General features: G+C 32.4%; 1 protein-coding gene across 1 annotated transcript in view; it reads left to right on the forward strand.

Moving 5' to 3' along the window:
- Nucleotides 1-17,653, forward strand: part of LOC144375100 (ankyrin repeat domain-containing protein 26-like) — a 67,731-nt gene that overhangs the window by 10,608 nt on the left and 39,470 nt on the right. Inside the window, exons 2-4 of the mRNA XM_078038657.1 lie at nucleotides 5,828-5,900; nucleotides 8,231-8,288; nucleotides 8,381-8,529. Coding sequence (XP_077894783.1) covers nucleotides 5,868-5,900; nucleotides 8,231-8,288; nucleotides 8,381-8,529 — 240 coding nt within the window. The 5' untranslated portion in view covers nucleotides 5,828-5,867. The remainder of the gene's footprint in view (nucleotides 1-5,827; nucleotides 5,901-8,230; nucleotides 8,289-8,380; nucleotides 8,530-17,653) is intronic.

Consider the following 17,653-nt stretch of genomic DNA (forward strand, 5'->3'; position numbering starts at 1 on the left):
TTTCATAATAATGTGGCTAGAAGTGGGCCTGTTGCAATTTTATATATTTTGAGTTCTATATACCTCCTGTGTTTGCTTTTCTATTTCATTCTTAAGATTTTGGAAATTTTCTCTTATTTCATTGAATAGATTGTTCATTTTTTTGGTTTGAAACTCAATGCCTTCATCTACCCCAATTAATCTTAAATTTAGCCTTTTCATATTATCGCATATTTTTTGAAAATTTTGTTCATGGTCTGGTAACATCTTTTCTCCATGATGAACTTTATTTTCAAGATTATGTACTACTGCTTTATCACCTAAACATCTGTCCTTCAAGTCACCTCATTTATTGGTGATGCTTTGTATTGAATTTTTAATTTGGTTTATTTATTTATGCATTTGAAGAATTTCTGATTGATTTTTTTAGAACTTCTATTTCCTTATTGAAGTGATTTTTCACTTCTTGTGTTTTCTCTGATTTTACTCCTTACATTATCTTTTATCTCATAGGTCAGTTGAAGTATAAACTTTCAAAATTCCTTCTCTGATGTTCTCTTCACTGTGGTTTTTGTGGAATATGCTGTTGAGTCATTCTGGTTTGTTTGGAATGATTTGTTCCCTTGCTTGTTCATATTCTTTGTGTGTCCACTCATTTATCTAAATGAATCTGCCTCCACAGAACTTCTAGTCCATGCATTTCTAGTGATCTTGAAGATATCCTGTGGCTCAGATATTTGGGGGAGCGGGAGTCAAATAATTGCAACCAACTGTGTGTACAATATATAGAACTAAATTGAGTACTTAATTTTTATTTTCACATAAAGTTGTTACAATAAACAGAACTGTATTGATTTCTGTCAGTAAAGACAGTAAGTAACCATGAATTATATCTTTCATAAAATCAAAGAATAGATGTTTCTGATGGCTTCAACTGTATTAATTGTTGTTTCAGCATTAGTGGTGGTGTCTGTGGAGTTTTATAAACAAATTAGTGTTAGGAGAAATTAAAAATAAACTTCCTTATGAGGAAAGGTGCAGTGAGGATAGAAAATGATTTGTAGTTTCCAGGTGTGAATAGGGCAGATGCATAGTTGATATAGGATGTGTTGTTTATGAGGAAGAAGGAGAAAAAAAGAAGTAAAAATATAGAGTAAAGAGAGAACAATGGAATTTGACTGTTTATAAGAGAAAAAGGAGAAATAGAAACAAAGGGAAATAAAAGTTTTGAAACAGAATATAAAGTCAATACAAAATATGCTAATTGACCAGAGGGTCAAGCCTAACCTCAAAAAAAAAAAAAAAAAAAAACAGAATAAGGAAAAATAATCATGTTTAAGAATGCTACAAATTAGAAAGCAGAAAAATATATGTACATGTACAACTGTATAAATGTCTACCATGTATTCATCAATACACGTTGAAAAACTAAAAAAGGAAAAAAAACCTATAAGATTGTCAGTGAGAGTATGTGCTTGCTGTTTTGGGTGTCTTTCCATCTCTCAGTTTTCATTCTCCATGGGATGGTATGAAGAACTGTGAGAGGTGCTGTCAACTCTACCCCCAGGGTATAGGTTATGCTGGGTTCTACAAGATGTTCTCATGGGAGGCAATGAGGTCTAGTTTTTGCCCCAGGTGTTTCATTGCATGAAGAGTTACTGGGCATAAATAAATCAATGCACCCCTAGGACTATACCCCACTCTTCTCCCCAAAGCTACACTCATGTCACAGAAAAGCCAGTTCTTCACCAGTTCTTTTTTTCAGAGATACTATTCTTTCTGACCTCCTGAGATCTGCTCCCAAGCACCAAGCTCCATCACTCCTGCTCATTCAGATTTTGAATCCACTGCCACTGGTCTTAGGCATTGGTCTATCAAGAGAAGAGAGTAGGAAGGCTTTCTTTGGCCTATCTGACTTGCATTACCCCCAGGAAAACTTATTTCCATACCAGATATTCTCCTGATTTGCTAGGCTCAGTTTATATCTTGTGGCTGGTGTCTGCCAGATTTATTTATTGGACTGAGCCCCAACACATGGTTCTAAGTTCCCAGTCTGAGTTGGTGCCACAGCAATGCAGATGTTCAAACATGTCTCCAACTTCAGCTCCCCAAACATAGCAGGTAGACCAGGGGTGACTTTTATGTCACAGTTTATTGATTAGAATAGCTTCTGAGTCTGCCCAGGTTAGGCTTGACCCTCTGGTCCAAGGTTCTGCATTCCAAGACTGTCTGTAGCACTTTTCTTCTTCTTCTTCTTTTTCTTTTTCTTCTTCTTCTTCTTCTTCTTCTTCTTCTTCTTCTTCTTCTCCTTCTCCTTCTCCTTCTCCTTCTCCTTCTCCTTCTCCTTCTTCTTCTTTTTATTATTATTACTATTATTATCATCATTATCTTTTTTAGTTTTAGGTGGACACAGTGTTTTTATTTTATTTTTATGTGGTGCTGAGGATTGAACCCAGTGCTTCATGCATGCTAGACAAACACTCTACCACTGAACCACAACCCTAGCCCCTTCTCTGCAGCATTTTTCAGTCTTTCCTGTCCTTAGGTACTGATTTACCCAACTCCCATAGAACCTAAGCTCCATTTCTGTTTTTCATCTTTGTCTAATGCACCCTAAATTCCCCAGTTTTCAAGGCTCTCTGGCCAATATTGAGTACCAGTGGCATGCTTTTATCACCCACCTCACAGAGAAGCAGTTTTCTCACTCTGAGTCCCATGTGGTGGAGCTGTGAGAAAAGCCACTTCCTGCTAATCAACCATCATGTCTCCCCTTGTTTGATACTGATATCTTTATGCTATTTTATGTGACAATGATAAGGTTTTCTTTCATCTTGAAGCTTTTAGTAAGGATTATGATTATGGTAATTATTTACTTTTAATTATCAAATTTTTGCAATTTTCTTGTATCTTCCTTGCATTTGATAAGTACATAGTAGGAGACATAGGAGTTGTTAATCATTGCTTGCCTGTCAGAAATATAATTAATGTTAATTTTAAAAGTTCTCTAAGTATGGGCCTAAAGGAATATTTTATAATAAAACATCAGTCATCAACGTTTAGTATTTTACATTTCTGTTTTTGATTAAATATATATTTTACTGTTTTCTTTAATAGTAAAAGAAAGTTCTAAAGATGACTCATTAAGAAGGTATGAATTTATAGATTTTAAATGAAAAATATCTACTAACTAAGTGGAGAGTGAAGATATAAGGATTTGTTGAGTATTCTATTCTGGGACAGACACCACATTCAGTTAACACTTTTTTCCTAAAGTTTTCTTACAAACACTTTGAAAGTGTCTGTGCTATTATAACCTGTTAATTACTAATAAAGCAGCAGTCATTTATAGAGATGACTATTTGTCCCATATTTGCCTATTTAATAAGTGTTGGGCCTGTGGTTAGACTGTAGCCTTACCTGGCTGACAACTCCATTGTGTTGTCACAATGTACAGATTGATACCGAGATGTATCATCAATTCTATATCATCAGTTTAGAAAGTTAAAGGCAATTATGTGTTAATTCTGATTTATGTTTTAACTGAGAAGCCGGGTTATAGTCAAAGAATTTGTCCTGACTTTGAAAGTTTACTGGTAACCAGTTTTCTTTTGGTTTGTTTGTTTTTTTAATACACAAATCTTTTATGTAAAATCTCACAGATCTATGGCCACATGGTTTTCTAATAAACAAGATCAGACAAGTGCTATAGAAAAATTATTTTTCTGGAAGTGAAGAATAACATTGTTTAGACAATGTTGTATTAATTATATTAATACTTAGAGGACATTTTGATTTCTCTACTTCCTGATTTTCCAATAAGTTTCTCTTTAATTACTATCCCATCCATTTTATGAAGACTTTTACTTTGATCCTTTTTTTCTATTACTATAATCTCTGATTTAATTTTTATTTGTATTTTCTGTTTTTTTTCCATTTGTGTTTTTATTTTGTCAATTGAATTGAATATTATTTCTTTTTCTGCTGACATATTCGAAAATTCAGAGAATTTCAGAATTTTAAAAAATTTTAGAAACCATCTAGTCTTTCAACATGTATTTGACATGCTGGCCAAATGATAATTTTGAGAATGAACCTGAAATTTAAAAATATTAAAGGGGCTTTTGTGGGTACAAATGATGACAGTAATGATATTTGAACTCCAGTTCCTTAGTTCTAAGCTCAGTACATTTACTGGTTATTATTTTTTCTTGAGAGAGGGAGAGAGAGAGAGAGAGAGAGAGAGAGAGAGAGAGAGAGAGAGAGAGAGAATTTTTTAATACTTATTTTTCAGTTTTTGGTATACCACCACATCTTTAATTTTATTTTTATGTGGTGCTGAGGATCAAATCCAGCGTCATGCACATGCCAGGGAGCGCCTACCACTTGAACCACATCCCCAGCCCCTGGTTATAATTTTTAAGGTGAATTTTTTTTTATAATAGAATGAGGACTGACTATAGGAACCCCAAATAAAGAGGACAAGACTAGAACTATTAAGTGACCAGTGTAATAGAGGATCAAACTTAATTAATGAAGAAAGGGACTATTTTGAAGAGTAACAATACTGTATCTCATAGGAATAAGGGTTTTAGAAAACAGTCTAAAATCTTGGGGTTTATGATCTGTTTGAGGCACAGAAAACAGGAATTAATATTAAAAGCTCTCTCTAAAGGCATTTTAATGCAATATTTAGAGGATTCTGATAGCTTGTATTTTTTTGTTTGCATCCTTGTTATGCAAGAGTGAATTAGAGACTAGTGAATTTGTTAGAATACATGGATAAAATTTGTTGGAATATATGGATCTGTGGCCCAAAGTGGGTGTCCATTAACCTTCACTTTCTTTCCAACTTGCTGGTGTTCTTACAATATACATGTACTATTGGGTGCAGGAATGATTGACAGGCAAAGTCATTACAAAGATTCAGTTGAGTAGTTGGTAAGGTATTTAGACAGGCCATTGAGACTCCGTTTAGTTTACCCTTGTGTCAGGAATCTGCATATTCATGGGATATAAATTTCAAGTTTGGAGACTGCCACTGAGTTCTGCAGATGAGGTACTGGGAAATGGATTCCCAGAGGAAGGAAGACACTTACATAATGGTTAGGGAAACAGAGGTATGAACACCAAGACTCTGCTTTTATGGTAGTCTTTCCCCTTGAGCATCTGAGTGCCTATAAAGGTTTTAAAGTGCTTGCTAGTTTATTTGGACCTGAATAAAGTTGGACCTATATAGGAAAAATTAATTTTATAATTTATTTCAATTTTTCTGACAAAAGTATTCTAATTAACATATATATTCACTTTTTAACTTTCAATTTTTTTAAGTTTCAGAGAACTCTGTGCTCTGTTTGTGGGTAAAGGGAATACATACGGTATTTCTATTGGTGATTTCCATGCTGAAGAACAAAGACTGCCATTTTCAAGCCCTCTTCCTTAGTATTTGACTCATAGATATCCAAGAGAGGGAATTACGCATCTTGTTACCTTGTCTTGGGTTATCAGAGATTTGTTTCAGTTCAGGTGGAAAAAAAATGTCAGCCATTACTTGGGTTTAAGTTCAGCCTTCAAGACTGGCAGTTTGCAAGTATAAATTATCCTCAGGTTCTGCTGCTGTATTGACTATCACTCTGAATTGGAACTCAGAGTACATTCATTGAATATTTTATAGATTTACAGCAGTAGAGGCAGAAGGAAGTGAATATGAGCTTTTTTTGTAAATGGAGGTCATATTTTAATTATTTCAATCAAGAACCACCATTTAATAAATTATACCTAAACTTTAAACAGACTTTATTTTTAAAATAAAATAACTCACCCATTGTTGTTGTACATTTTTGCTCTAAAGATCTACCCAAAAAACTCATCCAGGTGAGTCCTGCTTTGAAATGATTGAGAACAACTATGAAGCTCATATTAAGGTAAAGGGATATTTTGTAAAATTCATGTTCTTGCTCTGAATTTTGTGTTTTTAAGATGTTAATGCTGAAAATTCTGCTATATTTTTTTCTGACATTTTATATGAAAATTTTCTTAGTTTAACAAGACTTATAATACTTTAATAATTTAATGCCTAAATTAATTTTTCTAGAATCATGAAATTTCCCTGGTGCTTTTAGTTTGGAATGTATAATATACATTGCACATAGCTTTTCTTTATTCATTTGAACCCTTGGTTAATGTTTTACTATCATAACATTTTCAGAGATTTTTATTCTCTATTTCTCTCCTTGGCTCTATATTTATACTAAAATAATATTGGGAATTGTGGCAACCAAAAGTTTAGAATCTGTATCTTAATACTTGTATTAAAAAGTGTTTACATATTCATACTTTCTGAGTCTTTCCACTAAAAGTGACCGTAATTAAAAAAAAACTACTGTAAATAACAGAAAGATTAGTAGAACAGAAGGAAGTACTAGGTCCTGAATTAGAACAAATTATATTCTATAATTTTATAATTATATGCTAGTATATAACTTCTATTGTGATGTATAACTAAAAAGAACCAATACAAATCTAAAAAAATGAGGTAATGAACTTTTCTAAAAATTTACTCTTCATCTAATTGAAGAATAGATGGTGTGTGCAAAGTAATAATCAGTTCTGGAAGCAGAGACTCTCAATAATTGTAGTAATACTTTAGTTTCAGAATTGTTGTTTTTCCATTATAATTTCTTAAAATATCTAAATTCTATGTCACATTCTGAAATTTCAAATTTTAGTTTCTGTATTTACTTAAATATTCATTGTAAAACACTACTATTTTTATGAACTATTCCAGGTTAGAAATATATTTGTAAAAATCCTGGAGTAGTAAAATAAAATTTAAATTTTAAATTTTGTTTTTGAAATGACTTTAATTTTATTTCAGTGATTAAGAGCTAAATATTATGTGAAAAAGAAGTGTGTAATATTTATTTGGGGGGAAATTAATATAGAGCTATCATAGTGTGTTCCACTTAGAATGCTATTATGGTATTATTCATAGCTTAACTGAGCTCATTTGGCCTGGAGAAATGCACCATTTCTAAAAGCTGGTGTTATACACAGTATTGAACATGAGTAAATGTGGAGAAAATAAATGTCTACTTGCTGAAATGTCCTAAGTAATGTAATATGCATCAGACAACTAGTAATTAAGTCTACTGAATTAAAAAATATGCTTTAAGTTTGTATTCTCTTTTAATATATGGTATGTGAAAGTTTGAGTAAGTTATCTCAAATTGGTGCTATAAAGGAAGAATCCTTCTTACTTATCTTTCATTATACAAATACACATGTGAAGATGTAAATTTGGTGTCAACATACCTTATATACTAACTTACATACTAACCAGGAGATGATAAACTGTAGTATAAAGGTGTATTAAGAATTGTAATGCAAAAAAAAGGACTTCTTCCACTGTCTTGTTACCTATGTCAAGCAAACCTGGTGATATGATTTGCAGCACCACCTGGTTTATTAAAAAATATTTTATTGTTTTATATCTTATTGTTTTGTTAACTCAATTATATGAAGTTACTGGAATAAAAAGAAGATATGCCCCTTTCTAAAACAAATGACTTACTCCAATACTATTTTCCTTGAAGAAAACATCTCTTCATTGTCTATTCATTGTGCCATCTCTGTCACTGTGGTTTGATCATTGAGTTAATGTTTCTGTATAACAACACTGTGTGGTTTTTATTCATTGATATCACTCCCACATGATTTTTTTTGTCATTCCTCTTTTCCTTGGAAGGAGAAAAATTTGAATAATCATTTATCTTGAGCTATTTGACACATAGGATAGACAAAACTTATACTGTTTATGTATCCAATCACTCTTCTTTAATAGATACTCTTAAAGCTCATATCTTACAGCTTTCCCCACAAGAGGTAATTCATGCCAATATAAGTCATAAAAACACATTAAAATATCACATATAATTTCTCATATTGTTAGTCTTTTTCAAAAGTACTCTAAGTAAAGATGGCTACAATTTTTATCCTACATCATTCAGCTTAAGAAAATAGTATAATGGATTTCAGTATTTGTGTAAAAATCAATTGAAGAGGAGTACATTTTGGAAATCTCTATGTCATGGCTCATAATCCTTTCCTCATTAGAAGGTATAGCTTAGTAAGTGAGAAAATTATAGTTTGAGTATGCATCAACATGCTTATTCTATTGTACCTACAGTCATGGAGAACATTAATTAATTTTTTAACTTTGGTTCTTATTATATCTTAATCTCTTTTGCCCTAGAACATCCCAGAAGAAGGAGGAGAATTAACTGAAGCTTCCAGACAATCCATGAAGGATGGTAAGCTATTTGAAGGCTGCCTGATGTTGTGCAGCTTATTGACTTGAAATTACAGAATTTTTGTATATCATTTATTTTGTTTTTATTGTTAGAAGTAAAATATGACACTGGGAACCAAAAGAGTGGAAACTTACCTGACAACAGTAACCCTGCCAGTCAAAAGAAGGATGTAGTTGAAACACTTGTGAAAGCAATCAGAATAAAGAATGATTGTCCTTTCTTTTCATCACCTGAATCAAAGGTAATTTTTTAAAACCTCTTTCATTCTTTCTTTTTTTTTTGCATATCATCTTCCATGATGACAAAAATGCTAGAAAGAAATAAGACTACAAAATTACAATAGAAAACAAGGATAGCAACAGGTGAATTAACATTGACAGAATGTGGCAGGAATAAACAATTCTTTGGTGTGCCCTTATGGAAAGAAATAGAAAAGAAGCCAAAAGAACAGCTTTATAAATATGAAGCTGAGAAAAGGGGATGCATATGAAGAGCAAGATAAGTATCCAGATTGAATAAGAGAGTCAAGATGGCTGATACTTAAAATAAGAAATATTGAAATTAATAAGAGTAGCAACTCAATATTAGTCCAAACATAGGAATATTTGGGGAAGTACATGCTGGATATTTGAACAATGTGTCATATTTGTCTGTTTTTTACTCTTGACATTCTTGAATGACTAGGAGGCAGGGTGTGGGATTACCATCACAATAATTTTGTGATTATAATGAATAGAAAAATAAACAAATAAATGAGGCATATTTTAGACACTTAAAAATCAATAGTTTCTTTACTTCTGTTCTTATTAAACCTTCAAGTAATTTATATTTAGTATCAATTAATATAAACTTAATTTATTGATGGTTAGTGCTTGTTGAATTATATCAGAATGAACTCTACTGTCACATATAACTAAAAAGAAATCAATTATATATATATATATATATATACATACATATATATATATATATATATATATATAACTGCTATTCAAAGAAAATATAAATCTAAACAGAACAAGTAATAGTGGTAATGAACATGATAAATAAAAAATAAATAAAGTTCTGAAAATTTTAAAAAGATGGTTAATTTTAAAAAATTTGTACACAATAATTACACAAAATTTTTATGGTGGCATGTTTGTACATACATATAGATCAATTATACTCCCCCAATACTAACTTTAACATTTCTTTATCCATACTCCCAATTTTATGTATGCTAATGGATAAAATTTATTATTCATCTATTTTCACGTTGAACATTTCTACCTCTAGTTTTCTATATGAGAGCAATATATAATACTTGTTTTCTGAGTCTGGTTTATATTACTTAACATTAGGCTTCCCTATGTCATTCATTTTCCTAAAATGGATTTAGTTTTGTTGTTTTCTATGTGTAAAAATCTTCCTTGTGTATATATAATACATTTTTTATTCATTTTTTTTTGTTAACATCTAGCCTGATTCTTTAACTTGCCTATTTTGAATGGTGTCATGGTAAAGATGGGCATATGTATATCTCTAAAGTAAGCTGACTTTAATATTTTCCTGTAAGTACTGAGTAGTATAGTTGTATCATAAAGTAGTTTTATGTTCAGTTTTTTGAGTAGCCTTCATACAAATTTCCATAGGGCCATAGTAATTTATATTTCTACCAATAGCGTATAAGAGATTTTCTCCTCAATTTTCCCACTATTATTTGTTTTCTTGATGATTACTTTTTTGAATGGTGGAAAATGGAGGCTTGATGTTGTTTTGATTTACATTTCCCCGATTGCTAAAGATGTTATGCATTTTTTAACCAAAGTGTCGGCCATTTATATCTCTAATTTTGAGAACCAGCTGTGAATTTGCTCATTGATTGAGAAGATTTTTGTGTTTCTGGTGTTAAGATGTTTGTGTTAATATTTTCAGGATATTAACCTTCTGTCAGAAGAGTAGCTGGCAAAGCTTTTCTCCAATTCTGGAGGCTACCTCTTCATACTGTTAATATGTTTCACTTACTATGCAGGAATTTTTCAGTTTGAAGCACTCCCTCTTATCCATTGTTGCTATTATTTTCTGAGCTGTAGGAATCTCTATTCAGGAAGTCATTGCCTACATACTTAAGTGTTTTGAATATATTTTCTTCTAGCAGTTGTAAACCTTCTAGTCTGGTACATATGTTTTTAGTCATTTTTGAATGAACTCTTGTACAGTGTTAGAAAATAGTCATCTAGTTTTCTTTTACATATGGATATCTAGTTTTCCCAACACTATTTCTAAAATGTCTTTTGTCTTTTCTCCAAAATATATTTTTGGCAACTTTGCCTAGAATCACATGAATGTACTTCTGTGGGTTTGGCTCTCTGACTTCTCTTCTATTTCATTGGTCATGGGTCTTCCTTCTCACCAAGACCATGGTTTTTATTACTGTGGCTCTGTTTTATATTTTGAAATTGGGCATTGTGGTGTATCCATCATTGCTCTTATGATCAGCATCACTTTGTCTAAGTCATTTGTTTTTTTTTTCTTCCATATAAATTTAGGAGTAGTTTTATTTGTTTTGTATTTGCCGCACATTTATGTGAACAATATCATTTGAATTTGAATGGGAATGCATGGAATCTATAATTCACTTATGGTATATGGCCATTTTCACAATATTAATTCTGCCTTTCCATGAACATAGGAGATCTTTCTACTTCCAGTTGTCTTCTTTAGTTTCTTTTTCAGTAATTTGTAATTTTTCTTGAAGAGGACATTCACTTCCTTAACTAGGGTTATTCCTATCTATTTTTAAAGCTATTTGAATGACCTATTACCCTTGCTTTATTCTCTCCAGGTTTGCTATTGGTATATAGACAATTTATTGTTATATATATTTATTTTATATCATTTTACTCTGATGAACTTATTCATTGGAAGTAGAATTCTTATGACATTTGTGGTCTTCTAAGAATAGGACTATATAATTTGCATATAAAAATAATTTAACAATTTTAAATTTTCTATTTGAATCCCTTTTATTTCTTTCTCTTGTCTAAAATTTTAAGTACTGTGATTAGTGAGGTTGGTGGCAATGAACATCCTTGTATTTTTCTGATTTCAGGGAAAATGTTCCTCTTCATTATACTATTGGCTTTGGGTTTGATACTCTTGGTATTTATTATCTTGTTATAAACTTCTCTTCTTTCTAGTTCCTCAGAGCTTTATTATAAAGGGCCATTGAATTTGTCAAAGGCTTTTCCTGCAGCTGATGAAATGATCAATTGGTTTTGCCCTTGATTCTATATGTGGTGTATTAGTTCCATTGATTTGCATTTATTGAATTATCCTGGAGCAAAATCAGCTTGTACTTTTTTTTTTTGTATATGACACTAGAGACTCAAACCAGGACCACAGTACCACTGAGTCACACCCCAGCCCCTTTTATTGTTCACTTTGATACAGGTCTCACTAATTTTCCCAGGCTGGCTTTGAAATTACAGTGGGCCTGAAATAACACCCTACCTTTCTGAGAATATAGACATATACCACCATGCCTGACATTGTATGTTATTTTGTAATGTGCTGCTGAATATGGTTTGCAAAGATTTTTATGAGAATTTTTATATTTTGTTCCTCAAGGATATTGGTCTCTAGTTTTTTCCTTGTTCTGTCCATATTCACTTTTCCAATCAGGGTAATACTTTACAGAATTGCTTTGAAAGCATCTTTCCTTTGCTCTTACATGTAATGGGGGGATTAATATCAGTTCTTCATTAAATATCTGATAAAATTTAGCAATGCATTCACCTCTGGCCTTGGAGGCTTCTATTATTGCTTCAAATTAATTGCTTGGTATTGAGCTATTTGTTTTTCTCTATCCTTTTGATTCAAAAATTTTAGGACATATTTCATCAATATCTTCTAGATTTTTTTCATGTATTGCAATTTGAGTCTTTAATATAATCTAGATTTTCCTATGCATTGAAATACTAGTTTTCCACTCTCTAGAGATCCTCTGGATTTCAGTGGTATCTGTTGTTATATTTCTGTTTTTGTTTCTAGATTTATTCATTTGTATCTTCCTTCTCTCTCTCTTTATTTTTTATTTACCTTTGCTAAGGGTTTATTAATCTTATTTACCTTTTCAACAACCATTTGTTTCATTAGTACTATGTTGGTTTTTTAAATTTAACTTTCTACTTTATAAATTTGGCTGTGACATTTATTAATTCTTTTTTTGTATTGGTTTTAGAATTAATTTGCTGATGTTTTTCTTAGACCTTGGGATGCATCATGAGGTTTTAAATTTGAAATATCTCAGATTTCTAAATGGAAGTAGCCATTGCTATAAACTTCCCTCATACAACTGCTTTTGGTACATTAGGGGAGAGACATGGGGAGGGAAAGAAAAAGTACTGTGTAGTAAGATTTATCAAAATATATTATGTGCATTTCTGTATTTGTTATACTGAATCCCATTATTTTATATACATATACACACACAATGTCTCAATAAAAGAAAAGAAAAAACCAAAGAACAAAAAAAAAGAACTGTTTTTACTATATCCCAAATTGTGTTTTGATTCTCACATGGGTCTGATGTTTATTTAAAACTTCCCCACCCCACCCCTGATTTCATCAGTGACCCTTTGATTATGCAATTGTATTATTCATTCTTCAAGTGTTCATGCAGTTTCTATAGTTTTACTCACTGTTTACTTCTTTTTCTTAATTAGATAATTATTTCATATATAATATTGGGGTTAATTTTGAAATAATCATACAAGATTGGTATACACTTTTCCAGTTTGATCCCCAGTACTCTCCCTTCTTGCCTACCTCTGTTATCTTTCTTCTCTACTGATTTTTTTTGTATTTATTTGTAGTTGTTTTAATTAGTGCATCATTAATATACATAAAGGCACTTAGAGTTATCCAGGTACATTACCATTTATCAATGACTTGGTACTTCTCTCTTGAATTTGTAAAAACCATTCTTAGCTCTGAAATTTGGAATTTTAACCAAAATATAATGTGGACAGTTTCTTTTTTGGCCATATCTATTTGGCCTTCTAAATGCTTTCTGTGCCTGATGTACATATTATTTTCACAAATAAGGGTATGTTTCTGGTGCTAGTTCACTGAATAATTATTCTATGACTTCAGTTTGTATATACACTCCTTCCTTCAAGAGCTTAGTCTCAGTTGATCTTTTAAAGTGGTCGTAAAATGCTTGTATATTCTTTTAAAAGTCTTTCCTTTTTAGTACTGTAGGAAAGTTCTACATCATCCACCTTGTCTTCAAGCCTTAACATTCTTTCATCTATCTGATGTAGTATATTGGCAGTACTTCTAATAACAAATGTATTATTTTCAAATTTTCTCCTTTTTTAAAATTTTTTTATTGGTTGTTTAAAACATTACAAACCTCTTGACATATCATATTTCATACATTAGATTCAAGAGGGTTATGAATTCCCATTTTTACCCCAAATACAGATTGCAGAATCACATTGGTTACACATCTACATTTTTACATAATGCCATATTAGTAACTATTGTATTCTGCTACCTTTCCTATCCTCTACTATCCCCCCTCCCCTCCCCTCCCATCTTCTCTCTCTACCCCATCTACTGTAATTCATTTCTCTCCTTATTTTTCCCATTCCCCTCACAACCTCTTATATGTAATTTTGTATAACAATGAGGGTCTCCTTCCAGTTCCATGCAATTTCCCTTTTCTCTCTCTTTTCCTCCCACATCATGTCTCTGTTTATTGTTAATCTTTTTCTCCTGCTCTTCCTCCCTGCTCTGTTCTTAGTTGCTCTCATTATATCAAAGAAGACATTTGGCATTTGTTTCTTAGGGATTGGCTAGCTTCATTTAGCATAATCTGCTCTAATGCCATCCATTTTCCTGCAAATTCCATGATTTTGTCATTTTTAGTGCAGAGTAATACTCCATTGTGTATAAATGCCACATTTTTTTATCCATTCATCTATTGAAGGGCATCTGGGTTGGTTCCACAGTCTAGCTATTGTGAATTGTGCTGCTATGAACATTGATGTGGCAGTATCCCTGTAGTAGATTCATTTAAGGTCTTCAGGGAATAGTCCGAGAAGGGCAATAGCTGGGTCAAATGGTGGTTCCATTCTCAGCTTTCCCAGGAATCTCCATACTGCTTTCCATATTGGCCGCACCAATTTGCAGTCCCACCAGCAATGTACAAGTGTACCCTTTTCCCCACATCCTCGCCAGCACTCGTTGTTGTTTGACTTCACAATGGCTGCCAATCTTACTGGAATGAGATGGTATCTTAGGATGGTTTTGATTTGCATTTCTCTGCTAGAGATGGTGAGCATTTTTTCATGTACTTGTTGATTGATTGTATGTCCTCCTCTGAGAAATGTCTGTTCAGGTCCTTGGCCCATTTGTTGATTGGGTTATTTGTTATATTCTTGTTTAATTTTTTGAGTTCTTTGTATACTCTGGATATTATGGCTCTATCTGAAGTGTGAGGACTAAAAATTTGTTCCCGTGATGTAGGCTCCCTATTTACCTCTATTATTGTTTCTCTTGCAGGAAAAAAAAAAAACTTTTTTGTTTAAGTAAGTCCCATTTGTTGATTCTTGTTATTAACTCTTTAGCTATGGGTATCCTATTAAGGAATTTGGAGGCCAAACCCACAATATGTAGATCGTAGCCAACTTTTTCTTCTATCAGACACAGAGTCTCTGTTTGATATCAAGCTCCTTGATCCATTTTGAGTTAACTTTTGTGCATGGTGACAGAAGGGGATTCAGTTTCATTTTGTTGCATATGGATTTCCAGTTTTCCCAACACCATTTGTTTAACATGCTATCCTTCCTCCATTGCATGCTTTTAACCCCTTTATCAAATATAATATAGTTGTAACTTTGTGGATTAGTCTCTGTGTCCTCTATTCTGTACCATTGTTGAACCCACCTGTTTTGATACCAATATCATGCTGTTTTTGTTTCTATTTCTCTGTAGTATAGTTTGAAATCTGGAATCGCTATGCTGCCTGATTCACACTTCCTGCTTAGATTTTCTTTTGCTATTCTGGGTCTTTATTTTTCCATATGAATTTCAAGATTGCTTTATCTATTTCTACAAGAAATGCCATTGAGATTTTGATTGGAATTGCATTAGACCTATAGAGAACTTTTGGTAATAGCACCATTTTGATGATGTTAGTTCTGCCTATCCATGAACAGGGTATATTTTTCCATCTTCTAAGATCTTCTATTTCTCTCTTTAGGGTTCTGTGGTTTTCATTGTATAAATCTTTCATGTCTTTTGATAGGTTGATTCCCAAGTAATTTATTATTTTTTTTGAGGATATTGTGAATGGGGTGGTTTTCCTTATTTACATTTCAGAAGATATGTCACTGATATACAGGAATGCCTTTGATTTATGAATGTTGATTTTATATCCTGCCACTTTGCTGAATTCATTTATTAGTTCTAGTCATTTCTTTGTAGACCCTTTTGGGTCTTGTAGGTATAGAATCATGTCATCTGCAAATAGTGATAATATAAGTTCTTCTTTTCCAATTTTTATGCCTTTAATTTCTTTCATCTCTCTAATTTCTCTGGCCAGTTTTTTGAGAATTATATTAAATAGAAGTGGTGATAGAGGGCATCCCTGTCTTGTTCCAGATTTTACAGGGAATGCCTTGAATTTTTCTCCATTCAGAATGATGCTAGCCTGAGGCTTAGCATAGATAGCTTTTACAATGTTGAGGTAAATTCCTGTTATCCCTAGTTTTTCTAATGTTTTGAACATAAAGTTATTCTGCGTCTATTGAGATGATCATATGGTTCTTATCTTTGAGTCTATTGATGTGGTGAATAACATTTATTGATTTCTGCATATTCAACCAACCTTGCATCCCAGGGATGAATCCTACTTGATCATGTTGCACAATTTTTTTGATGTGTTTTTGTATCCAATTCGCCAGAATTTTATTGAGCATTTTTGCATCTAGGTTTATTAGAGATGTTGGTCTGTAGTTTTCTTTCTTTGAAGTGTCTTTGTCTGGTTTCAGGATCAGGGTGATGTTGGCCTCATAGAATGAATTTGGAAGAGCTCTCTCTTTTTCTATTTCCTGGAATAACTTGAAAAGTATTCATATTAATTCTTCTTTAAAGGTTTTGTAAAACTCCGCTGTATATCCATGCAGTCCTGGGCTTTTCTTGGTTGGTAGTCTTTTGAACGCTTCTTCTATTTCATCCATTGATATTGGTCTGTTCAAATTGTGTGTATCCTCCTGACTCAATCTGGGTCACATCAATGATTATAGCAGCACAATTCACAATAGCTAGACTGTGGAACCAACCTAGATGCCCTTCAATAGATGAGTGGATAAAAAAAATGTGGCAGCTATACACAATGGAGTATTACTCTGCACTAAAAATGACAAAATCATGGAATTTGCAGGGAAATGGATGGCATTAGAGCAGATTATGCTAAGTGAAGCTAGCCAATCCCTAAAAAACAAATGTCAAATGTCTTCTTTGATATAAAGAGAACCACTAAGAATAGAACAGGAAGGAAGAGCATGAGAAAAAGACTAACAGTAAACTAAGATGAATGGGGGGAGAGAAATGGAGAGAGAAGGGAAAGCATATGGAAATGGTAGGAGACCTTCAGTGATACACAAACTTATAAGAGATTATGAGGGGCAAGGGGGTTGGGGGGAAAAGGGAGAGAATTGAACAACAACAGAGGAGGTAGAGAGGGAAGATAGGAGGGAAGGGGAAGGGAGGGGGGATAGTAGGGGATAGGAAAGGTAGCAGAATACAACAGTCACTAATATGCCATTATGTAAAAATGTGAGTATGTAATAGAAGTGAGTCTGCAATTTGTATTTGGGGAGTTCAAAACCCAATTGAGTCAAATGTATGAAAGATGATATATCAAAAGCTCTGTAATGTTTTGAACAATCAATAAAAAAATGAAAATTAAAAAAAATTAATGGCAAAAAAAAGAAATTTATCAATGTCTTCACTATCTTCTATTTTATTGGAATATAGGTTTTCAAAATAATTTCTTGTTGTCTTCTGTATTTCTGTAGCATCTGTTGTGATATTGCCTTTTTCATCCCATATGTTAGTAATTTGAGTTCTCTCTCTTCTTTTCTTGTTTAGCATGGCTAAGGGTTTGTCGATCTTATTTATTTTTTCGAAGAACCAACTTTTAGTTTTGTCTTTTTTTTCAATAGTTTCTCTTGTTTCAATTTTGTTGATTTCAACTCTGATTTTAATTATTTCTTACCTTCTGCTACATTTGTTCTTGTTTTGCTCTTCCTTTTCTAGGGCTTTGAGATGAAGTGTGAGCTCATTTATTTGTTGTTTTTTTTCTTTTT

The sequence above is a fragment of the Ictidomys tridecemlineatus genome, chromosome 2 (genome assembly GCF_052094955.1).
Source record: "Ictidomys tridecemlineatus isolate mIctTri1 chromosome 2, mIctTri1.hap1, whole genome shotgun sequence".
NCBI lineage: Eukaryota > Metazoa > Chordata > Mammalia > Rodentia > Sciuridae > Ictidomys > Ictidomys tridecemlineatus.